The sequence below is a fragment of the Antedon mediterranea genome, chromosome 9 (genome assembly GCF_964355755.1).
Source record: "Antedon mediterranea chromosome 9, ecAntMedi1.1, whole genome shotgun sequence".
In the NCBI taxonomy this organism is placed as follows: Eukaryota; Metazoa; Echinodermata; class Crinoidea; order Comatulida; family Antedonidae; genus Antedon; species Antedon mediterranea.
Genome location: NC_092678.1, coordinates 25,536,957 through 25,563,236, shown reverse-complemented (window position 1 = coordinate 25,563,236; position 26,280 = coordinate 25,536,957). Strand labels below are relative to the sequence as shown.

The 26,280-nt window shown below is 32.0% G+C and overlaps 1 protein-coding gene and 1 pseudogene across 4 annotated transcripts in view; both read left to right on the top strand.

Annotated features, from left to right (window-relative positions):
• LOC140058510 (uncharacterized) overlaps window positions 1-26,280 on the top strand; it is a 60,447-nt gene that overhangs the window by 22,115 nt on the left and 12,052 nt on the right. For 2 of the 4 annotated variants that reach the window (XM_072104148.1, XM_072104147.1), the window contains exons 4-11: window positions 6,909-7,139; window positions 7,557-7,763; window positions 9,959-10,216; window positions 17,179-17,412; window positions 17,841-18,080; window positions 18,406-18,771; window positions 19,957-20,687; window positions 24,813-24,923. In XM_072104148.1, coding sequence (XP_071960249.1) covers window positions 6,909-7,139; window positions 7,557-7,763; window positions 9,959-10,216; window positions 17,179-17,412; window positions 17,841-18,080; window positions 18,406-18,771; window positions 19,957-20,687; window positions 24,813-24,923 — 2,378 coding nt within the window. Of the gene's footprint in view, window positions 1-536; window positions 1,275-5,656; window positions 6,699-6,908; window positions 7,140-7,556; window positions 7,764-9,958; window positions 10,217-17,178; window positions 17,413-17,840; window positions 18,081-18,405; window positions 18,772-19,956; window positions 20,688-24,812; window positions 24,924-26,280 lie in introns of those variants that run through there. The other 2 variants (XM_072104149.1, XM_072104150.1) reach the window with 2 other exon arrangements.
• Window positions 15,398-15,518, top strand: LOC140059653 (5S ribosomal RNA; annotated as a pseudogene).

The following is a 26,280-nucleotide window of genomic DNA, read 5'->3' as shown; positions in this document are numbered from 1 at the left end:
AGTAATATCATAAAGACTATTTTTTTTTTTTTTTGTCGTCTGTTTTGTTTTGGCGTCCCTGACTCAAGCATAGGTTTTTTTTTCTTTTATTATTAAATATATTCATTTCGTAATGACATTTGCTTTCTAGGGGACGCCACCAATTTTGTAAATAAATGGTTCATGATTAGAGACAGTACTCTATCCCTCTAGTACTAGAGACATAGCATGAGTATCATTTTTGGAAATTAAATTTCATTAAAAGTTGGTTTTGTCAGCAAAATACTTCCTTGGCTATAATAGTTTTTGCCGTCCTTTCCTTAAACTTATCTCATCATTAATTGATAATATGCTTATTCTACTTTTAATTACCCATAGCAACATAAATAAAGTCTATTTTTATACGTTTCCTTGAAACAGCCGTGACATTGATATTATTGATTGATCAATAAATTTTTATTGAGTTTAATGTGAAATAAACTGTCATTGAAATAAATATTTATTATTTATTCCTACTGCTAACGATACAAACACTATTTATACTACTGTACTTTTATGCAAACTATCCTGATATTGTCTAGTATCGATGGGAATAAATTGTCAAAAGGTCAATTCGTTGAAGCGCAACAAACTTCAATTAAAAATGAAAGGCGTTTTTATCGCTTCAAAGCATACATCTACATAAAGTTTGTTGAGATGCAATGTCCTGGTTAGCTTTTGTCAAGTTGTAAGAGAGTTTCATTGTATTCTGTTTGTGATTGAAGAGGAGTGCTAAACTAATTTAGAACGTGGATTTAAAAGTTGAAGTAGACGTCCACTGATAATCTGACCAACCCTAGTGGGATGGTAGTGTTTGTTCATACCAGTTGTTGTGTTATCCTTATATGGGCAGAGTACTGATTTAATAACTAATACCCATTGAAGAACAAATGGAAGTTGAAGCTGCAGAGAATTAAAAACTATGGAAAAATACCGGTCATTACTTCAACTTTATTCGTGAAGATATAATATAATTATAGCTGTCAAGAAGGATGTTTATATTTTAAGGAACAACGTAATATGTAAATTGTGTGTTGCGTAAGGAATTTAGTAGAGTCCTAGGTATACCTGCTATCTACTATAAACAGTGTTGTGTATATAGGCAGTCATTAACATTTTATTTGATCACTTTGATATCGGTCAATACAGTTCTATATTTACGTGGATAAGTTTAGTCAAAATGGAGGAGAAAAGAATCGGAAGTGTGAAAGACAGAATTAAGTCTTTGGATTTAAATTTGGAAGAAGCTGGAGAAGGTAATAAATAAATAAATTTCTTTTGTGCCATAGCGGGCACTATAGGTCTAGTTTATTAATCACAGGAGTTATAGTAGAATTATAGTAGCGGATTAAAATACATTCTTTTTTTCTTCAATCTATTTTTCTGTGAGAATTCACATCAGATGACAGTATGTATCTTTTGGAAGATTCTGATAATTCTGTAAACTATAATGTAGAGTACTACAGTATTAATAGACTGGCTAAAGGCATTTTAATGGCTGGCGTTTACAGCCAACATGTCCACCTGTTATGAGCCTAAAGCCCAAGCTACTGTGGCTTATGAAATGGTAACTGTTCAGTGTTTAAAAAGTTAATCCGGATATTTCACAGGGTTTGATTCCAATTCTTTAGGATTAAACCACAAGTTACAATTAGTCTAAATATTTGCAAGGTCAAAACTAATCAGCAACTTAAAACTTTTCATAGATTTGTTTTATTCATTACAGTTCTCTTTTTTTACTAAATTTTGAAAGTTTGAAATAAGCTGTACAGGTAAAAAAATTCAAAGTAAATAATCATAAACATAGTCTTTAAAGAGGAACAGCTGGTCACGCAACATTGAGTTTGAACTCTGACATCAACCAATATAATGTTAGTTCCTAATGTTTGACATTATATTGACATTGACTTGACATGCATTCTAATTTATGCTTCTTTTATGCATTAGGCGCAGGAGCCCCGGATAGCGTTACGTTTGAAAACCCCAAAAAGTGAGGTTTTCAACCATTAGCGGCATGACTGATGTGAGTGATTAATGTGTTTTACGGACGGTTTCAAGGACTATCCTACCAGTGGGCTGTTCACTGGTCAAATGATTGACACTTTGTATCACCGTTTGTAACTGGAGCTGTGACGACCTTTGTAACTGGAGCTGTGACGACCTTGCAAGAATACTAGGCCAGAATTTTTAATTGAAAAGTGCCTTGGTATTAACAATAACATGGAGATGGAAACAAATTTCTCTATCTTTCTTTCTAAAATAAATGGTCACTATAGTTTCAAACTAGGCTTAGTCCACCACATTAGTAATTACGAATCAAAACCTAAATTAAAATTGTTGGTATTCTTTGGCCGTTGTTTGATTAATTACATCTTCATGCCATGTTTTTTTTTCTCTAATGATTTGGCGATACGCTCCTATATTAATTAGGCCTACTAGCAGAGGGTTCGATGAGTTTTGAAAAGTTATGGAAATGTGGTCTAACATATAGCAATTCAGTTTTTTAAGGCCCTTCTTCCTTGTCCGAGCCTTTAGAAATATTAAAAAGTTATATTAATATAATATATTCTGTGTTTTCATGTTTTGAGAAATTGTATATCATTTCAGATGTTTCGCGCTGCGCTTTTATTTGTTTCGCGCTTCGTCTTGTTCGAGCTTCCTCCGTACATACCGATAATTAATATGATTTTTCATTTCATTTTTTGTACATTATTAAAAAATAGCATACAGAACATACCCTTCTCTGAGAAAACACTTGTGGGCGATTCCCCGAATACGACATGATGGAATAGCTTTGGAGACTTTGACTTTGGAGTAGGCCTAAATCGAAACGTCAAGCAACTCAACAGTTCTTTTCAGAACTAATATAGGCCTACGTGGTGTACCGCAAATTTATATCAACAAATATGTAACTTGTTTAGCACGTTTAAAATGGATAGCAAAACATATTTTAAAAAAAACCCCTGAATTATTTCAAACAGACAGCACATTAGTTCAAACGGATAGCACAATAGATAGCTCAATCAAATGGATATAACTATGATATAACTGTACTGTGCATTCTATACGGATTATCGGGTAGCACATTCTTTCAAATGGATAGCACATTATTTCAAATGGATAGCACATTAGGTAGCACAATCAAATGGATATAGTACTGTACATTATTCTATGATTATCGGGTAGCACATTCTTTCAAATAGATAGCACATTAGGCCTATTTCAAATGGATAGCACATTCTTTCAAATGGATAGCACATTATTTCAAATGGATAGCACATTATTTCAAATGGATAGCACATTGGGTAGCACAATCAAATAGATATAGTACTGTACATTAGTCTATAAGGATTATCGGGTAGCACATTATTTCAAATGGATAGCACATTAGGTAGCACAATCGAATGGATATAATTGTACTGTACATTATTCTTATAGCCTACGGATTATCGGGTAGCACATTCTTTCAAATGGATAGCACATTAGGTAGCACAGTCAAATGGATATAGTACTGTACATTATTCTATAAGGATTATCGGGTAGCACATTCTTTCAAATGGATAGCACATTAGGTAGCACAATCAAATGGATATAGTACTGTACATTATTCTATACGGATTATCGGGTAGCACATTCTTTCAAATGGATAGCACATTCTTTCAAATGGATAGCACATTGGGTAGCACAATCAAATGGATATAGTACTGTACTGTACATTATTCTATACGGATTATCGGGTAGCACATTCTTTCAAATGGATAGCACATTCTTTCAAATGGATAGCACATTATTTCAAATGGATAGCACATTAGGTAGCACAATCAAATGGATATATGTAATTGTACTGTACATTATTCTATACGGATTATCGGGTAGCACATTCTTTCAAATGGATAGCACATTAGGTAGCACAATCAAATGGATATAGTACTGTACATTATTCTATACGGATTATCGGGTAGCACATTCTTTCAAATGGATAGCACATTCTTTCAAATGGATAGCACATTGGGTAGCACAATCAAATGGATATAGTACTGTACTGTACATTATTCTATACGGACTATCGGGTAGCACATTCTTTCAAATGGATAGCACATTCTTTCAAATGGATAGCACATTATTTCAAATGGATAGCACATTAGGTAGCACAATCAAATGGATATATGTAATTGTACTGTACATTATTCTATACGGATTATCGGGTAGCACATTCTTTCAAATGGATAGCAAATTATTTCAAATGGATAGCAAATTATTTCAAATGGATAGCATGGATTTGGGTAGCACAATCAAATTGAGCACATTGGGTAACACATTGCATCAAATGGGAGCCTACTGTACAGTTATTCTATTGAATTGAAATATATATTTATAATGGGTAACCTCTTCAATCAAAGACTGGTCTCCCAGAGGGCCCAGTTGGTGATCAGTGGCTGTGATAATACACCGGGGTAACCCCCCACTCGTCTCGAAAGATGTACTAGGTTCTTTAAAGTACATACGAGCTAGATGTGTATTCTATTATCGGGTGTAGCACATTAAAATTGAGAGGATAAGATGGACATCATAATTTATTATTAAGGGGCAAAACAGCAAATCCTTACTGAGGGGACACTCCTATAAAGCGGACATTAAGGGGACGGGGAACATTTAAGCTCAGCCAATGTTCACTCAATATATTTTCCATCACAAAATAACAAAAAAGACGAAATATTTATATCCATTTATCGTTATTAAATAAAAATGGATATCATGATAATTATGATACTTTGTTTGTCTTGAAAGTTTTCATTGGTGAAACGTTGCCTGCTACATTTTGAATTTCCGAGTCCAGATCAGTATTGGTATTCCGTGATATCTATTCTAACTAATGAAACAATTTTTAGAAAATGATATATCTGATAGATATCATCTAAGTGATGTTTTACATATAAGTTATAACGTTTAACTTTTCATTCTCCAGACATTCAATTCTTTTAATATAGTTCTTGTATAACACCATAACAAGTAGTAGTAGAAATTATTGTAGGGTTTTCTTATTATTCAGTCAATTCAGTGTTTCTATACAGAAAAGAGTAGTCAGTGGCCTTAACATCAATTAATTGTATAATTTGCACCCAAGGTCGAATAGCAAGAAACTCAGGTCCAGTTACATTGGTGTTCATTGGTCAATAGGAAATGAACAGCACACTTATGGGTGGTGACAAAGTTTAGTTATTGATAAGTTGTCCTTGGGAAAAACACATTAGTTGGGTTGACCATGGGCTGACAGAGTTAACGACTTCGTAACGCTATCCGGGGCTCCTGCGCCTAATGGACAAAAATAATCAAGTTTAATCTACTTTTTTTTCTTCTTGTGTACTGTCTATAAAAATAAACTATACACATAAAACACAGTAGCTGAAGATAAAACTTTGGATTCATAAAATGAAACACATGGGTTTAAGGTACTACCAAAAAATGAATGCAGAATTGACTAATACCCAGGGCCGTAGCCATCAGTATGGTTGGTAAGGTTTCAACCTGACCACTTTTCACAGAGGCTTTGACAACCCAGTGGCTTGAATCGAAATTGTTTCGTTCAAAAACCATACCACTTTTATTTCTTGGGGCTACATCACTGCTACCCCCACCATAACAGGAAATATGCACATTGAAATAATTTCATTTGGATCCAAATATTATAGAAGAGAATTTTTTCTTTTTTTGTTGATCCACTGATTGTTTGCAAAACGTACCATTTTTATTACTTTCGATTTATTGGATCAACTAAAAAATTCTCTTCTAGGAACATGAAACAAAACCAACAGTAGACTAACAGTATGTACTTAGTATTCTTATACAAACTTGGAAGATCAAAGTACCCAAGATTGTTTACAAGCTCCGTTTTATTATTGCTTTCTTAGTATTCTATCTAGCGCCCCCATGCATGAATAAACAACACATCACCTGTTACCAAGTGAAACCTTCAATGCTGCCACCTATAGTTTCATAAATGTCTAACTTTTTAAAATAGTTTATCTATTGCTTCAATTTTAATTAACATTATGAAAAATAGATATCATATCAGTAAATATGTCAGTTGTATTTTAATTCAATTGAAAAAAACACCATAATTAGGTAATCTGTTGAACACTGATAAATTTGAATAAATTTCCAGAAAATGCTAAAAGTTTAGTAATGTCATCAAGGACTTTATGACAGTATGTGAGGGACATTACTGACTCACTAAACATCTCAGAGATAATAATTTTGCAAGAAAAAAAAAATTACCACTAAGGGCCTCTGATGCATGAAACGATGGCAGGAAATTTAGCATGTACTAAAGTAATTTGCCAAATTACCAATCACTTTTAGATCTTTAACGTTGCTGCTGCCAGGACCTCATTTTTATCTGTATGAGTAAATCTTCACAGCCAATCAAATGATGCGTATTTATAATACATCGTCTTCTGTTAAATGCTTGGGCTATGATTAACTCCCCATTAGCATATCTGATGCATTGAAAACTGAATCATATGATTTTTAATCTTCATTCGAAAAAATTTATCAAACATTTATGTTCTTTGGATTTAACTGTACATCATTAAGGAACAGGAATTACTATACGAAGGATTTACTAATGTTATAGGTTGCTTTGATTGGCTGATGGGATTTTGAAATATTAATTTAAGTTGGTATGTAAATATGTTGTTTTATTGTAGTGTTGTTTAAAATAACTTTATCATGTCAAGGTTTTTTAATTTAAACAAATTATAACTTGTAGTTAATATTTACTGAGAAAAATCCTCATGCGTGTCAACTTAAAAAAAAAAATTATAATTCACAAATTTGATTTAATATTACTTTTATTTTGTGTGTTCATAATCAAAATTTAACTTTTAAAGCTAAAAAACGTTTGATTGAATCTGAGCCTGAATATGAAGAAATTGTAATGATGCGTCGTAATAAAGTTCGCAGAAATCCGGACTTCTTGAGAAGAAGGCGTCGGTCATGCTCAATACCAGACGTCAACATGTGGCTGTCGCCGGCGCAACCGGCTCCGGTAGAAGAAAGTTTCATAGAAATCGCTGAGCGGTTACAACAGTCTCGTATGCGTAGATTACAAGGAAAAACAGGTTGGGCTTATTTCTGCATGGAATACCATTTCTATCGTCTCTATCTTAAGCATGAAGCTCTCTTCAATTTTTAACTCTTTGAATTTTGACGACGACTTCAAACAGCATGTTGGGTTTGGTATAATGCATTGAAAGCGGTCAAACCGATTTCAAGTTACTACGGTCAAAACAGAACTCAAGTTACTACGGTCAAAACAGAACTCCTCCACTTTACTTACTGCTACTGTATAAATGCTACATCATCATGATGAAATATTGTTGCATTAAAAGCGGTCATTATAGATTTACTTTCACTTTTAACAGCGTACAAATTACTACCGTAGCTGCACTTAAAGCACGTAATTAAGCATGGACTTAAGCAAGATTAACAACATTCTTCTTATTTTATTATTGAAAAAAAATATTATTTTTACGAAGGTCAAAGTTTAAGAAGCGGGAGTAGGCTCCAGGAGATTCCACAAAATAACGTACAACGGTCAGCGAGTACGGACAGCATGAGGTCACATGCAATCAAAGAAGAATCTTTTTTAAATTCACCGTTACTTCCAAAATCAGATGATTGGATTTATTCTTTAGCGGAAGATATTTGTCAAGTAGCTCACAGTTTATCCAAAGAACAGAGAGGTGAGACTGAAATGCATGACTGCATCTTGGTCAAACATTATCACTCGGAAAAAATTCTTTAAATTTATTTAATTTTACAATTTTTAAATCTAGTAATAAACGAATATGGTAGGAGTATTTATCAATCTCTAAAGCTCTGTCTACACTATCATAGATAATTTTATATTTCAGTTAGAACGCTGTTGAGTTAAGCTCTGTCTACACTATCAAACTTTATGTGACAAAAAAAGGTGATGTGCCCATGTATGGTTGTGTCCAAATATGATAGTGATATGACATCATCATCATGTCCATATATGGGCACATCACATTTTTGGTAATATAAAGTTTGATAGTGTAGACAGAGAGTATTTATCTACCTCTAATTCAGCAGCGTTTTAACTGAAATATATCATTATCTGCTTTACTTTTATGAGTAATTGAATGTAAATCTGTTGCATTAAGTTTAAATAAATGGTGTTTCGATTTATCTGTGGTCTTCCTAGGCCTGGCAGTAAATGACTAAAAGAATTGATCGTTCACGACAGGGTTCACGGTTATTAATTATATATATTTTAACCTCATTATTGGTATGGTAGTATACTAATATTAATCCAATAAAAATAAATGAAATTGATTTATCTTTTACAAATCCTTATAATACTGGAAGTACTTGTCAATAAGGTTGCCAGATAGTTTAGTATTTTTTAACGTTTGGCAGGTTTAATTAATATGTCCTTCTGATCAGTGAAGTTCTAATCTCAGGAGAATCATCTGAAAACTATCAATTTCCGCTTCATTTGTATCGAAAAAAAGCGCCCCCACAACAAAATAAATCCAAAGGCAAATTACTGAAAAAATGACAATGCTGTGGTTGGATCTCAATGTAGATGAAAATAAAATAAACAAAAAGCTAAATCAAAACGATAAAGAAAACAGCCAGAAAAATTAGCACAACAAAATATAGTTATATGGTAAATGTTATCCAAAAATTAACTTTGACAAAAAGAGATTAAATTAAATATGTAGCTTTTATGATAATTGATTCCTATTTTACATTTTGTACCAAATAATATTTATTTTGTAATAAAAAATTGAAAATAAATAATGACATTTTACTTCACTGCTGGTATACTCGAGATCTACGTTTATACCATTATATTTTTTATCAATAAAGTGTTTTTAATAAACATTTAAAATGTAAATATTTTACATTAAATATGATAATACTGATAAAATTTAGTAGGCCTATATTTTGTGTATAACCCGTGCCCTCAATGCTTCCTCCCCTTAATTAACTCATTTCTGGTTGATCTAACAAGTGACTCATGGTAACGGCCTTCTACGAAAAATTATTAGAAACTTTTTGAAAGGCCGTAAAATGATTTTAATTACAATTACTACATAGATTTATCAAATTCATATAAAATAAAACACTTACAGTGCCTGTACAACATACTATAGCTTTTGTATTGTAGTTGTATTAAGATTTTAAATCTAATACTACTGCTGTATCTGTACTTAAGCAAGAGTAACAACATTCTTATTAGTTAATTACCTATTATTTATTTTTAACCTATATATCATAAATATTCATTAGCTAATTTAGATATATTTTATTTTAGTCATCTTCGCAATTAAATTAGGAAGTTACTTTAATACAGGTGATACTTTCTATATATACAACAAAACTACTGTTCAAACTAAAATTATATTTACTTTATCAAAATTAATAATAATTATTCGTAAATTATATGACCTTTGACTTGAGCATCAAGGTCATGCTTATAAATTTGACCTTGTTGTCTTATCAAAACATAAGTAGGTATGTCCTCAAACCAAATGTATAATAACATTAACTACAATTACAAATTATTTCCTCTCTTAATATCTTCAAAGTGGCACTGTAGCATTTTAATAAGTGTGCCTGCTTTACAAATCCAGGGGCTATGTTCGAATCCTGAAAACATTAGCCACAGAAAAAGTTGGCTGTACTAACGAAAAGCAACATTTTATTTAATTTTAAGTACAAACAATTTATATAGTAAATCCTTATCGTGGAGAACTAACTTATTTATCACGCGTCCATAAAATGTCATACCTACTAACGAAGAAAGCAACATTTTATTTGATGTTAAATATTAAAACCAATGAATATAATCATTTATCCTCATCATGGAAAACTACAGTAACTTATTTCTCCATGTCCTCATTAGATTCATTAAAAAGGGGCATACGAGCGTCAATTGTATCCATTGGCCCGGAACGCAACATTTTTTTCGAAATTCCTGACAAGGGAGGAGGTCAGGAGCTGCGCATTTACGATGAAGTTCTGAGAATTTCGAGAAAACCAGAAGAAATTGAAATGAAAGTATTTAAGATGTCCGGCGGTGATTTGAGTTTTGAATCTGAAGATTCTGATTCGGATGATTATGTTGAAATTGATACTTGGATTACACCACAACAGAGACGGGGTAGGCTCTTGCATCTGATTGGTCAAAACTTTTGCACATTATATGCATGACTGATTTCAAGCTCTTTTTGAATGCATCTTTGGAATTTGTAGTTGACTTGTTTCTAACAAAATATTAACGGCCTAAAACCAAGAAATTTCCAGAAAGCAAAAGCAATCTGTATATATATACTAAACAAATATTTCTTTACAGTATATTGCATTAATTTTAAGAAATAAATTTCCAAAAATAACTTTTCTAATTCAATTATTATCTAAAGGAAAATTGTTATAGTTGAAGGATTTTAAAGAAGTAGCGTCCAAGTTTTACTATCGTAGGTTACCGTGGGTAACAAGTAGGTGGTACTGTTCATGTAGTCACTGTGATTATATAACTTGGCGTCCATTCAGAAACTTGTCAAATAGATTTAGCGAAGAAGAGTTTTAAAGTGTAATAAAATATTAAAGGCTTTGAATGACTTAAAAAGTTTTCTTTCCCTAACAGGATTTAATAATAGATATACAGTAATGAAGTAGATGTGATGAGTGATGTACAAGTGTACTGTTGATATTTCATTTACCTGAGTGCCATTATAGATTTGGTGGCGATAGATGGATAGAGAAGCGTACATACACATTTTTACCGCAAAATATACTGTGTATTTTTACTTTACTTTGAAACATTTGATATGTTTACTTTTGTTTCGACTGTCAATAGACTCAAAGGCGACAAGAAAACAAAGTTTTATTGATTTTTTACCAAAAAACAGAACTGAAACCATGGTTTGTTTGATACAAAACTTTGCATATCAATTCATTCAAAATTTATTTATAGTTATTTCCTTCTTTTATATTAAGTAGATAGATGAAATTTTATCAAATGTATTTTTTATGGGGCTTTCCCTTTATCCTTAATAACAGTATTAGATATAGTAAATCCTGTAGCATCAGGAAAACATGCTCCTCCAAAACAGTGATTACAATTTACTTGTCACTTCAAAATGGTTAAATTGCACAAACCAAGTAGGTATGCCGCTTACCTGGATAAACCAACATTAGCCCTTCTCTCCAGAGCAATACAGAACACCCCTGAAAATGGAAGAGTACATAACCACAACCTTGAGTAACAAACATACCAATGTACTAGCACCATCATTTCTTTTTTACCATGGATAAGTTCCTAAGTTCTACTTAAGATTAGAATCAGTACAATCTTAATTGATTTTTATTTACTTATACTTCTGTCTAAGTGGTAGATTTCTGACTGTTGCATGTGACGTAAATAACATTGCCACTCCTATCATGGTTAAGATATGTAAACGGTTGATATCATGTTGGACTGATTTTGTAATCTTTTTCGCCGTTCCTCTGTTGAAATGTTTTGCTGGAGGTCATGATTGTAGGTACTGTAGGATGTAGTACACTTATTTATATATGTTTCTGAGTCATTTCTCATGCATGGGTTGTAGTAGTGTCGTCTGATAAGCCACATAAGGCTCAACCGGTCTGTTTCAAACAGCCTTCTCGATGCGGTGATATTGAACAGTTTTAAAATTTGGGGATCATGGAATTTTTCAGGAATTTTACTAGTGAGTAAAAATAATACTATTGCCAATATATATAGTTGATTTCCGTAATGTAGTACAATAGAATTTATGTTTGACTAGAATTTATTCAAAGTAATTAATTTATCAGCTGTTTTTTTTAGTGTCAGGATATTACTTTGGAAACTAAAGTTTCCCTTTAAATCTACACACAATTTAAGAATGAAGCATTTGATGGCTTATCCATTTCATTGTAACGATATATTATATACAGAACTAGTCAATACCAAAGCCTACATTATCAACCTTTACGTTACAAAAAAATGTGATGTGCCTATATATGGACATGATGATGTCATATAACGACCATATTTGGTCATATAACGACCATATTTGGGCACATCACATTTTGTTTGTCAAACTAGTTTGAATATATAGTCTAGAAAATAAATATTAAATGAAGATGGAAGGATTTAATATTTTATAATAAATGTAATTTTTAATATTAGTATGTTTTCATTTAGTTAGGTACTGTATATTACAGTAGTTAGAAAATCCAAAATTATCCAAAAAGCTAATTTTATTAATACGAAATATTAGATGTTTAAAAATGAATAGTTTTATGAAAAATTTAGTTATTTTTTGATAAACATTTTGTGATGTTCACTTGAAGAATTGACCTCAAATGAAATAAGATGATAGAGCACATGTTTATTAAAAGTGTTTTACTTTCGTTTTAAAGTTTTTTAATCCATTTTTTGACAATTATTTCAATACACTTTCATTAGGAAGTAGGATCTTTGATACATTTTTTGTCAACATTAACCTAACCCTCCCGTCATATATACCCTATTGAAATACTTAATGACAATGATCAGTATAAATGCTTCTTTTAAAAAAGAGGGTTAAACATTTATTTTAAATTTTCTTTTAGTACTTAATTAGCTTTTCAACTGATTGCCCAAACAATTTTTTAAACAATTTCATTCAGTCAAAACTGAAGTAAAACCATCAATCAAATATCTATAAATGATCTACTTACTACCACCAGATAGGCTTACTTCATTAAGGCTTCTATGAATGGATGACAAGTTGGGAGCAGGAACCGCTAGTAGACCAAACCCAGTACCGTTTTGATTACGATCAATTAGGAAATTACCTCACAATATTATTAACACAAAATTATAATACCTTAATATTTCAAATCATAATATAATAATTCTTAATAATTTTGAAGTTGAATCTGAATAAATTTAAAATGTACATTCTGAACATACAGTGCAAGAAACCAAATTGGTTGATTCATAAAATTTGTTTTATTCACCGAATTATACAATTATAAACACATTTCCACAGTATTTATAGAAAATTTTATCCAGACCTAGTAAGTTATTTTTAGAATCTAAATCTATACCTTCAAGACATCTTGATCGAATATGCAGATAATTTGACATGACTGAAAATAGTGGTGATTCCCCACGTTTACAAATGGGATGTTCCGTTACCGTAGACTATCGACAGGAAACAAATCAAACAATACAGTCCCAATACAAGGCAATAGGCGATCCATAAATGACTTAAATGTCATTGTACACAATGGGAGCAAAACAGTTTAAGTAAATTCGGAGGAAGAACGATTTTAGTCATTGTCCCAAGACCAATAAAAATAAACCGTTAATGAAAAACTTTTTTTTACTGTACTTTTTTACTTTATTACACACGGTATAGTGCTAATTTCAAAGTTCAATAAATGTCCATAATTTATTAATAATTATGATATAATTAAAAGCTATCCTTCTAAGAAATGTTTAAGATTTAAATTTCTAAATTGAATTTGTATACAAAATATACTGTCACTCTGAATTTTATATTTTACGCTGACTCACTAAACAGAATGAAAAACAAATTGCGTTAAAAGTTTGTTGGTTGGCCAAGAATTCAATCTTGACCTTAATCAATACGATTCAGATATTCAGGTCAATAAGAGAGTTACGGCTGGTCATTGGTCATTTTAGGTCAACAGTAAATGTTGCAATAGAAAGTACAGGTACAGGAGAAAAAAAGAATACCGAGAAATCAAAGAAAAAATGAAAGAAAAACTTCTAATTTATTTTTTTGTTTGTGTATCAAAGATTAATTGGGTACATGGGAGGAGCATCTGGGGCCTGGTCTCTCCTAAATTTCAGGGGAAAAAAATATAACATAATACGTCATCAGATTTCACTAAGTACTATTTTTATGCTCCCACCCGCCTCAGTTTCAAAGTTTGTTTAATCTTTCATGTGATTGAAAGATAATGACAAAATAAAAGTAAAACACTTCTCAAAACATGTGCTCATTCAGAAATGTACTGTACTAGGACAAGTCGAAGGTTTAACACTAGGCATTCAAAAATATAAGTTCAGTTTTTTTTAAAAATACAATTAACTAAATCCTGCTGCTTTGATTGCTATCCAAATCAAAAGGTTCCCGAGAGCGTAGCTCAGTGACGCGGATCCATCGCAGCTCCGGAACGATGATCATAAGAAAGAAAGACAACCAACGTTTGTCGGATTCGGTGACCACATCTTCACCGTCCAGTTTTAGGTCAATGTTAGGTAAACGTCTCACACTCGGACCATCAATAAGCAAACGGTCAAAATCCGTAGAGCATCTACCAGGTACTGTTTTACTACATTTCAAAGTTTTAATTTTTTTCCTAAAAAATATTTAATATTTAACTTGATTTATGATCTCGTCTGTAATTTATAATCAAATTATTTTTTTCAAATTTGTATTATCTTGATGTGAAAAGTCGGTTTAGAAGTGATAGTGTTTTTGTTAAATCTCAATTGGTACCTGTAAATATGCTGTATATTAATGAAATTTAAATAAAACTGATATAAACATGTTTTTTTGTGCATGAAAGCATTGTGAAATTAACATTTTTATACTTTTTGGTAATTGTCATATTTTCAATCAATCAATAATAAGGAAAAGGTCTAAAATGCAAAAATATTCTTTAAAAAGTTTATACAGTACAGTAGTTTAAAAAAAAGACAAGAAAAAATCTTTAAAAAGCATTCCCATCCACAGACAAAAGAACATATTTATAGCCTCTTCAGTAGAAGGTTGGTCCAATTATCTTTACATGCTATTTATAACACACTGTACACCTGATTGTCTATATTGTGATTTATAGATAATCTTGTTTAGTCACTTAATAGTTTTGTCACAAATGATTTTGTCATCATTGTAACCTTGGTATAAATGAGTGACAATGGACGAAGGCAGGTGACATGACTGACCACTAATAAAATAGGACAATATAAAGAACATATGTTTTGTTCCGTCATCTATTGGCACATCTAAGCCTACTACAGCAGGTACTAGTGGAGTTCCTTAGCTCTAAAAAAAAAAAGAGTCGATACTTCAAATTTAGTACCAGGGGCGTATCCAGCATTATAGATTAGGGCGGGGGGGGGGGAGGGGAGGGAGCAAAATATTTCATAAATAACAAAAACGATCCGTCAGGTTACAGAAAAATAAAGAAAGTCATGATTTTATTATAAAAAGTTAAATTTTAGGGGGGTTGAAGCCTGTTAGACCCCGCCTAAATCCACCCCTGAGTACCAGTATGTAGATAAATAAAGTGGTGATAGTATGTGCATTAATTATTATTATACGGCCATACTGCGTTGAAACACCGGTTCTCGTCAGATCACCGAAGTTAAGCAACGTTGGGCCCGGTTGCGTTCTGGATGGGAGACCGTCTAGAAATCGTGGCGGGTGCTGTATATACTGGAGAGTGATGGTGTAATGGTAATATCGGACTAGCATGTGATAGGCATGGGTTCGAGGTTATCTGTACCATACTAATTGCATCCTTAGGCAAGATGCTTTACTCTCATTGCCTAATCTGGTAGGCGCTGCACTGCTGGCTGCCGTGGGTCCGTGGAGGGCCTAATCCGAATTTCCTCACTGAGGACAAATATTAATACAAAATACAAAAAAAAAAAAAATTAAGTTTATTTGTTGGAAAATAATTTAGAAAGTAAATAAGAAAGTCTGAATAAACTAATGTAATTTTTAAAATAGAATTATGTAGCTTCAAACATACAAACTTCTTGTTATTTATATATTATAAAATACCTGATTGAATTAATTATGTTTTAGACATTTCAAAACAAACAAATCTTGACTCATTTTCAAAATCCAGGGACCAAAATGATGTGCAGTGTCGTTGATAAGACATTATCTCTACCGTCAATTATACATAAGGTATAAGGTAGTGAGATTATAATTTAACTAGTAAACAAATTGAATTAATTTCACGTGTTAGGTTTGACCCGATCACGTCCTAATTTCAACGAGGTGATTTGCCATCTTACCTTGCAGCATTTCTTGTTAATTAATCAAGTTACGCCTGAACTTAAAGGATTACAACCAATCGCAGCGTCATTCTAGCCGACACTTAGTGCAGGTTTACTCGGAATCTAAACGGTTAGGTATCGTACCTCTGCATCTTGTGTTATCTCACGGTTCAACGCACACACGTTATTAAACCACCTATATAGGGCAATTTGGAACGCATGGTGGTAGATAAGTCCCGTTCTGAGTCCTTTTGTGTCCATCATTAGGGAAATCTTGACGTTCTCCCTTGAGGATCATGTGGGTTACATTCAGTGTTTGATAAAGGTCAGGTTTCAGTTGGTGTTTTAATAGTTTGCTTTAGCTCTTGGACGAGGCAACATTTCTGGAAATTTTAGCTGTCGACTTAGTGAAGAGTAGGTGAGTTTTTTATCTATCCTGTTTTTTTTTTTCCTTTGTTGCAATTGGAAATTTATTAGTTAGGCCTATATCCTTACTTCACTGAGCTAGAAAAGAGAAATGCTCGACTAGTCTGAACAGTTTCAAGACCAACTTTGAAGACGTCGCTATTTGCTGATGTAATCGCACGTTGCTAATGTACAAAGCGCCATGAGCGCCAAATAGGTGGGGGACACCGGCGCTATGTGTTCATTTATTATTATTATTAAGAGCACTTCATCCGAACTCCAAGCTTGTACAGGAACTGGTTACATTTCAGAACTGTGATTTAAACTTGTGCATGAATATACCAGTGTTTGCCATTTGGTTTACCTCCTAACCCATGGTTGATCAAAATTAAAATTTGTCCTATTTTACTAACATTATCTAATAAGATGGTTGAATTATTAGTAACCTTTAGCTTAGAGAACTTTTGAAACTTAAAGATAATGTTCAATAAATACAGCGCATTTTTCTGATTATTGCACTTAAGCATGACTTCTTGGATGTGAGTTTTAACCACAGAGCAACTTTTATAGAATCAGTTCAATCATGCGTTAGTTATCTTGACATAATCATAAAACACACGCACGGCACGTTTGAACTTTCGTAAAAAACTGTACCAACCAATGTTCTTTTAATTCCACCTAAGAGCTCTTACAGAAGTCAAATAGTCTAACACGAGATACCATGACAATTGATAATCGAGTCCACGAGCGTGGTTTTCGTAGACGCAACCTGTCTGGTCCAGGTTACCTAGAGTTATTGAACACTCCTGTCGACGAAAACACGGAAAATAAAGAAAAGGCAAATATGGACCTAATAGCATTGTCGCAAGAAGTAACAAACTGGACGACAGAAAAAACCCATAATTCTGATCTTCAAAGTAAGACACAGCATGCTTCAAAGCATGAAACGAAAGTTTATTTAACTTTCCCAAAGATAAGAGTGGAAATTATTTGTATTTAAGCTTTAAATTATGTTTAGAAATGATGAGCAAGATAGGGAGACGAATTTGAACATTATTTGTTTTCAATTTTATTTATTCATAATCCGTGATAAACGTTATCATCATAACATTCTACCTCTAGTGCTTTTTTCAAATTATGTTATCTGCTAATAATATTTCACCTACTTTTTACGTGACTTTTTAAAATTATGTTGATTATCTAATTTAAGCCGAATATGATTTGCAAGGCTGTCATCCACAGTTGATAACATTTTGAAAAAAAAACTAGTTTCGTTCTGTCTTCTGTACATAGTGTTATGAGTTTTATATCTGAACCGTTCTTGCACATTGTATCATTAATTAAGGAATTGATCTTGAGATAAATATTCCGTCGCCGACGTCGCCTTTGTCACCGACTACGAGTCGTCCAAAGTCGCCGTCAACTCCAAAGTCGCAACGTATGAAAGACGATTTCAAATGGTTTTCCAAGAAAAGGCTAGCAAGAGTTGGGAATATCTTGGACACAGCTCAGTTTAATCTTCCAGTCTGGTTTCCATCTTCTCCTAAGAGCAAGTTACCGCCAAAAAGTCCTTTTAATAATCGAGGTAGGAAACTCGCATGCCCTCCTTCGGAATGTGCAATCTTCTGTGCATGGGTTGTTAAACAAGATTAAAATTTCTTCTGTAAAAAAAGTTAATTTAGGTATTTTTTGAAATGTAATTGTTTGGCTGTATATGTTCTATTACTTGTTTTAGTTAATGAAAATGAACCAAAGTGATACTTTGTTCTGATTGGCTTAATATTTTGTCATGTGATCATAGTTGTCATGCATGACTGGTTCAGTCTATCAATCTGTGTAGTTATTGCATCGTACAGTAGTAGTAGTAGTTTTACATTTTTTGTTGTACATTTGATATTGAATTGTTTCAGTGTTTGCTTGGAATTACCTTCAAAGTCCGACACAAGAGGAAATTAAGAACTTTCGCAATGAAAATGATTTGAACCAGGAACTTACGACGGAAAAAAGAATGGTGGAAGAAATTAGCAGTTGTAAAAAATCGCCACCTTGTTGCGAAGAAGCATTGTACGAGTCAATCAGTCCTGCGGGATCTCCAAATCATATTGTTGAAGAGCCGGAATTTTTGCCGACAATACCAAAAATAAATGTTATTCCAGTAACGACAATTTCAAGTATACAAATGCACCCAACCAAGAAAATCTACAGACGCGATCGCAAAATCATAACCAAACCCAAGAAACACCCTCCCCCGCCACCCCTCAATCTGAAACCTGCAGGTGCGCACTGCATGATGCATGCCTCTTTTTGTTTTATTTTCCATCTTTTCTTATAGGAATTCTGTATTAATAATGTTATGTTCTCTTTTTATAAACATGTTAAACATTCAAGTGAAACGTAATTCGCAATTGTGATGTAATAAATATATTGTACTTTTTTTCATTCTGTTTTTTTTAAATTCACATTACTTTATCCATACAGGTACGTTTATCATTTCTGAATTTATATTTTCAGTTCTTGTTTAATAATATAAAAAACTTATTTGACCTTTGCCATTACTTTTTTCTTTTTCCACCTAATTCCTTCCTTTTTCTTTTAAATCCATTAATTTTTAACTTCCTTTACTCTTTATCTCTTTACACATGCACTTCTAATTTTTATACAGTAAATTCCTTATTTTTAAAAGAAGAAAAAAATTAGTAATTCAATACATTCGGACAACATTAAGTCGGACAAACATGAATGTTAAAACCACTATGAGCTAAATTTACATCACATAAGGAAATACTTCAGACAGTAATGTTGCTATCACATTATAATGTACTGACATTCTTATGAGTTCAGGGACCGATAACATTAAAAACATTTTAGAAAATATAGTTAAAATTCTGAAATCAAATAATGTTTTAAATTCAGGCACAACATTAAATTGTGCTTTGTACATAAATTATAAATTGACATCTCAATAAAAAAAAAATCATTTGTCAAATTCAGGAAACTTTGTTACAGAGCGTAGTTAACTGATAAATTAACAAAATCATGTGACTCATAATATGACTTGCTGTTTGTTACAACACTGAGGGCAGCACACTTAAAGATTAAAAGATAAACAGCTTTCGTGAGTCTTTGTAAATAAGATTTTAATTGGTATTCATACTGTAACATATCATGTTTCAATCGCACAAAAATTTATGCTAAATTCGACTTTGGTAAATTGTAATGTAATGCGCCCACTATAATCCCACACCCCAAATCCCACATCCCACACCCCAAATCCCACACCCCAAATTCCGTACAATCTAGCACTCTGGGACAATTTGAAATTTAGTTGTTACCATCAAAATATGTGATTATGAAAAAAGTGTAAAAAAACGCTCTGTACCACCTATCATGCATGGTTACAATAATAGATTACAGCAAAAAGTCAAATTTGAACTTGAAAATGTGTTTTTAATTTACTTTAGTACCAAAGAAGCCATCGTTCTTGAAGAACCTAGCAACAAAAAAGCAGCAAAATGGCAGCCCAAGCACCACCCCAACTGAAAGTTGTTCACCAACAAATGTACAACAAATTGCTAAAAAATATGAGGATAAACCTAGCCCTGTAACACCAACCTCCAAGAAACAAAATCGGCCCTCAAACGTAAAAAGTATTCGTGGAATGTTTGAAACGGGCAACTTTAGTTCTCCGCCGGTAGTCAAAAAACAGACGTCATTACAAAAAAGTTCGACAACAGACAATAATAATGTACCTGAAGTTGCGCCAAAACCTAAAACGGAACCAGTTTACGATGATCCAACTAGCGTACAGAAACCAAGCTGTAATGACACTACCGACGGGTACTGTGAACCGTCGCACCATGTACCGTATGATTCGGTACCGACAGAAAACATTGGACCATATGCCGTTGTGAACCTGGACCCGACCAATAGCACTGAGTCCGTCGCAGTAAAACGAAAAAAAATCTCTCGTAGTAGCAAAGATCGAAGGAAAATTTATGAGAACATTGCTGCAAATAAAAATGCAGGAGAAATCACAGATGGATCAAATACAAGCGGTGACTCGGGCTATAGTCCACGAGATTCTAAAAACTTTTATTCCGCAGAGGAATCGGACGACAATGATCCGATTGCCGGCGATTCAGATTTTTCAGATGACGAATCATTGAGTGATCAAGAGAAAGATGAAACAAAAGTAAGTACTAGCCAAAATAAATTATTATTTAAATTCAAAATTTCTGAAGTTCCATTCTTACATAACTTTATTTATCTTTTCTTCAGTAACTATACTGACTATAAACTATTTAAAACCAAGTAATAACAGTTTATTTATTTTTTTATCTTATAATAAAAATGGTATCAAATGAATTGCATTACATAATACATAATATATCAATATCATTCATAGTTAAATAAACAATTATTTTATAAAACACAATTTGTAAAAGATTAAATGGCTACACAAAAAGATACAACCAGTACAGTTATACCATGGACCTATAAATTACAAATCAAAAAAGTTATAAATTATTATTTAAATTTAATTATTACCTGAAAAAACCACCTGATATTTAAATTACATAGACCAAGAACACTGACCCATACATACATATAAGACTATATTTTAGATTAGAACAAAAAATAAGACCAAGAAGGCTAGGCTGCCAAAGGTTGTGATCTCAGTAGTGGTAGTGGTGGTAGTAGTGTGGTGGTAAGCTAGCCAGTGAGCAACCAAAGCATTAGTTCAGCGGACTAAAGCACACCCTCAGAGAGACTTGTAAACAATGATAATTTATTATAAAGAACATTATTCATACAACTTAGTACTAATTAAAATAATAGTTTAACTCACCTAAGGTTGTAATAATTCCAAAAATATCCAAATATTATAATTCCAGTAAAAAATAATGCATATTATAATATCCAGTAAATCTACAGTAGGCCTGTAGTACTTAGCTTGGCTGTGGTACTTAGCTTGGCTGTGGTACTTTCTAGCCTCTGTAGTCTGCTTGACTATAAGCAGAGTAGCAACAACAACTTTTCACCTGATATGCAAATTAGTTGTGACCTTACTTAAGACTAATAAATATTCAAGAACTTTTAATGGGTCTTGAATTAAGATAAACTAACTAAATCTAACAAATTAAATATTCTTAATAAATATACATTAAAAAAATGTAATTTTAGTTTAAAATAATAATTAATTAATTAATAATAATTTGTATGTGAATTTTGAATAAACATACTGATATATAATGATAAAATAAATCATTAGTGAAGTAATGAACTAAAAGTGACCATGGTTTAAATACAATTTTTGTGTTAAATTTGTGATTTCATATTTCATATTATGTATAATAATGGTCTGATGGTAGGACACCTGCATATCAAGCATTCTGGGTTCGAATCTAGGTGGACCTACTTTTTCTCAATCACCATTAACTTAATTAATTTCTCTATACCTATACTTTTTTTAATGGCATCCATATTAATTAAAATGTGATATAGTATCATTATTACATTACATAAATAGAAAACCAATGTTTCAATATTTAAACTTACCATAGTTAGTTAGTTAGTTATGGTAAATTAAAACCATAGCTATATTTCTGCTATAAACATTAAATTTTAAAAATAGTAATCGCATCATCGCTTTGTTTAATCCGAGTCGTTTAATTTAAGTCTGATCTGACCTTGTAAACTGAGTAGAGACTATCAATTCAAGGAAATGTATAGTGTTATACATTCATAACAGTTCCTGTGTGCTAACCACCAACAGTGTATGATGTGTGTCTTGGTCCAGTGCTTCTAGACCGTGCTTAAAAATGTTGCTTAAGTAAAGGGTTTTAAGTGTCGTTGGATTCTGGGTTTAATCCACTTTTGATGAGAAAGTGTAAATAATGGATTGGATGAGGGATAGTGCTTTTTGGTCAGATAGCGAAAGCAGCCATTTTGAACTGGAATCTGATTTTGATATTAAGGTAATGATGAATGTCTTATACACCTAATAACTATACAATACGGCTACACATTCATATTGCTTACATGATGTGGTGTACAGTTAATATACTGTAATTTTCTTCTATGGGTTAATCATCCTATTTGAACCAGCACTACATTTTATACAGGACATCCTGTAAAAATATTTCAAAATTTATAGGTAATTCCTGACATGAATAGTGTAGCGTCATAGTTAAATTATAGGCCTATTTTTATTAGTTAATAAACCAAATTTAAGTTAAAAAACCTTTTGAGAAATTAATATACAGTACGAAATTGCTCTGATAATATCAAAATATTTCAAAACTTATATAATTGGATAACTCCCTGACAATAATATAATAGTGTAGTGTGGTTGTTAAATTAGTAGGCCTATAGTAGCCAATGGCTGCTGTTTTGTATGTGTTTTTAAACCTAAATAAATAAATAAATAAATAATTAATCAATATTTAACTAACATATTTTATTAATTAATAACCCAAATTTATGTTTTTTTAAGTTAAAAACCCTTTTGAGAAATTAATGTATGCAATGCTCTGATAATATCTAAACATTCATGTACAATCTTATTTGAATGTTACATCGCATTTATGTTTTCAAATGATTCAAATAAATGGTTAATGTTTTGGTATTTATATCCAATCAATAAGCTAATAAAATTACATTTAATTAAATTATATACAACCAAGTTTTCAATTTATGAGTTTCAAATTTTCATGAAGAATATGGTGACACATAAAGGCATGCCATGGGTGCAAAATAATTTATATAATTGCTAGCATTTACATAATTTATTAAATGATAATGCTTCGTTGAGCCAGCGTTATCGAACCAACATCAATAATCTCGGTAATCTATTTGGTCTCGTCGAGGGATAATAATTTCTCTACTACTCATGTTTAGAATTATGATTTTTCATTTTTCAGTTTGTTATTAACAATTGTCAAAAAAACCCAAAAAACAAAGTTCATTGAACGGCACTTGACAAAATAAAATGTTTTAAAATAATTTAAATTTTCAAACGTAATATTGTTTTAGTGTGATTTTCTGTTTTGTGTTAATTTTTGTTGTATGGAATATTTATTATGAAATAAAGTGATCAATTCAATTAAATATTAAGCTTTTCAGTTCTTCAATGGGAGTATTTATCTACAGTCCTTGTTGTTGTTAATTCTGTTAATATTTCAGCAGTTGTTATTTAAATTTTTAACTAAATATAGATAAACTTAAATTTAATATTATACCTTTTTATAGATGGTAGAAACTAAACATTTCCCGAGTGACAAATGGTTTTTTTAAATGTGAATTTGAAAACACAAACTACGTAGACTTGTATTAATAAATTAGTTGTTTATTTTATGGTAACGTACCCAAGATCATTCAAGGCTATACTACACGTTTTAAAAATCTGAATAAATGTCAAAATTAATTTATTTTGAATCAAGTACAAAGACTTAATGTCAAAATGCACAAAAGTCATCGTCATTTAATCAAAGATGAGTCAGATATGATAATTCTACCTATTTATAATGTTTAAATATGTGTACCTCATCTCAATTATTCATTATAGAATAGTATAGTACACAAGCCAGTGACAACGTCAATGTTGCTTAACCTTGCCACAACTATCTCTTACGTTTTTTTTTTCTATGCCAAAATGATTTTGTTTTAGGAATTACTAAGTCACCATCCAGAACCTACACTAATATGACCTACACTAAGATATACCTTTTTTAAAGTTAGACTTAAAAAATACAACACATTGAAAATATGACAAGATATACCTTTTGCTCAAAATTAGACTTTGAAAACCACATGATGAATTTTTAATACTAAGACATCTTGTAAGCTGTCAATGCCAGGGATTATGTCACCTAATCCTATAGAAAACTGTTACTGGTTTATATCACTGAGATATAACATGATTATAAATAGACAATATAGAATTTAAGGCGGAGTTTAGGAGTGGTGTTAATTTAAGGCGGAGTTTAGGAGTGGTGTTACTAATTTGTCCTTAATAAACTAAAGTACTATTAATCTTTTAATAGATAAAATTATGGTTTTATGGTCTTATTAGTAAAAGTAAAAGCTTCATTCAATTGTAAAACAACATCATCGTAAACAACATATCAATATTTTCGTTGCCTAAATTCATACATGGTATTTATTTGGCAGGAGAAACTACATACCCTTACTGTATCTTTTCCATGTCAACTTTACCTTACTTACCGTAAGCCAGAGAATAATTACTTAATAATAGCTTCTAACCTCATTCCTCCACGCTTAACTTGAATGTCATGACTTTTATTTGTTTTTTCAGCAGACACAAGTAAATGATTTAACCACATTTACAAGCGACTATCAGAAAGTAGCCTATGAAGTATTAACCTCTGAGAGGACATATATTGAAAAATTACATCTGCTGGACCAGGTAGGAATCTCACTAACATCATCATTAGAATCATTATCATTGAAATCATCTGATATATATTTAAAAATTACATCTGCTGGAACATGTAGGAATCTCAGTAACATCATCATTAGAATAATCATTAATATCATTGAAATCGTCTGATCTTATTGGAATCATATCTATAACATAAAGATTTGACATTACATAATTGAGTCATATTTAAGTATGACAGATTATAGACGTTGAACTATTAAACTATAAACATTTTATTTACTGCTTTCATTCATAATTCCAATGCTCAATTCCATTGGATAAGTAAAGGAATACTGTAATATCCTGTTAATAGAGCCACTCCTTATTTCAATCATAAAAGTACAATATGATTGTCAAAATTAAGGACGTTTTGCTATAAATTGGGTTGACTTTCTCTCTTTACATTATATTGACTTTTATTAAATATGGTATTACTTACTTGTTACTTATGAATGAGTGGCCGAGCGGTTAAGACAGTGGAACCGTAATCACGTAGCTAGCCATAACATCGGCAGGGGTTCGAGGCTCACTCACTCCATGGTTCTGGTGGTAGAACGAGTCTTCTCGGATAAGGACTATAAACCGTAGGTCCAGTGTACACAACTTGCTCGTGTGCACTTTAAAGAACCTAGTACATCTTTCGAGACGAGTAGGGGGTTACCCCGGGGTATTAGTACACCACAGCCACTGATCACCAACTGGGCCCTCTGGGAGATCAGTCGTTGACTGAAGAGGTCACCCAGTATAAAGATAAAACAAACAAACAATACTTGTTTGCATAGCTATCCCCATTATTGGGGACATTTCGCCGTCATTGACATTATGTTGACATCACAACAATGAGAGACATTAATTTTGATGAGAAGGTCATGGAACACTAATTAATTTTCAAACAACTAAAAACCTGAGACCTGTAACCCTTGGTAGGGACCCTGACGGGTACTCTCCCTCCGGGTCAAAGGGATCCCGAAACTCATACAAATAATGTCAACCATGCGTTCTTATGTAAGCATAGGCCTAAATACATCCAAACTAAAATTACTGAACACAATTACAATTATGTGAGAATTAGTGGTTGGATGTCAATGATACAAAAATACAAAAGATACAAAATGAAATAACCAACAAGCTAAATCAAAACGATAAAGTAAAACAGCCAGAAAATTTAGCCCTGTTAATACATTTTATGTATCATACAGCATTGTCATTTTCAGTAACTTGCCTGTGGATTTATGTATCATATTTATATTTACTTACATGGGGTTAAACAGGCACACACCACATAAACTTACCCATTATGTCTAAACTAAACTTAATTTGGTTATCTTTCTATGTCTATGCT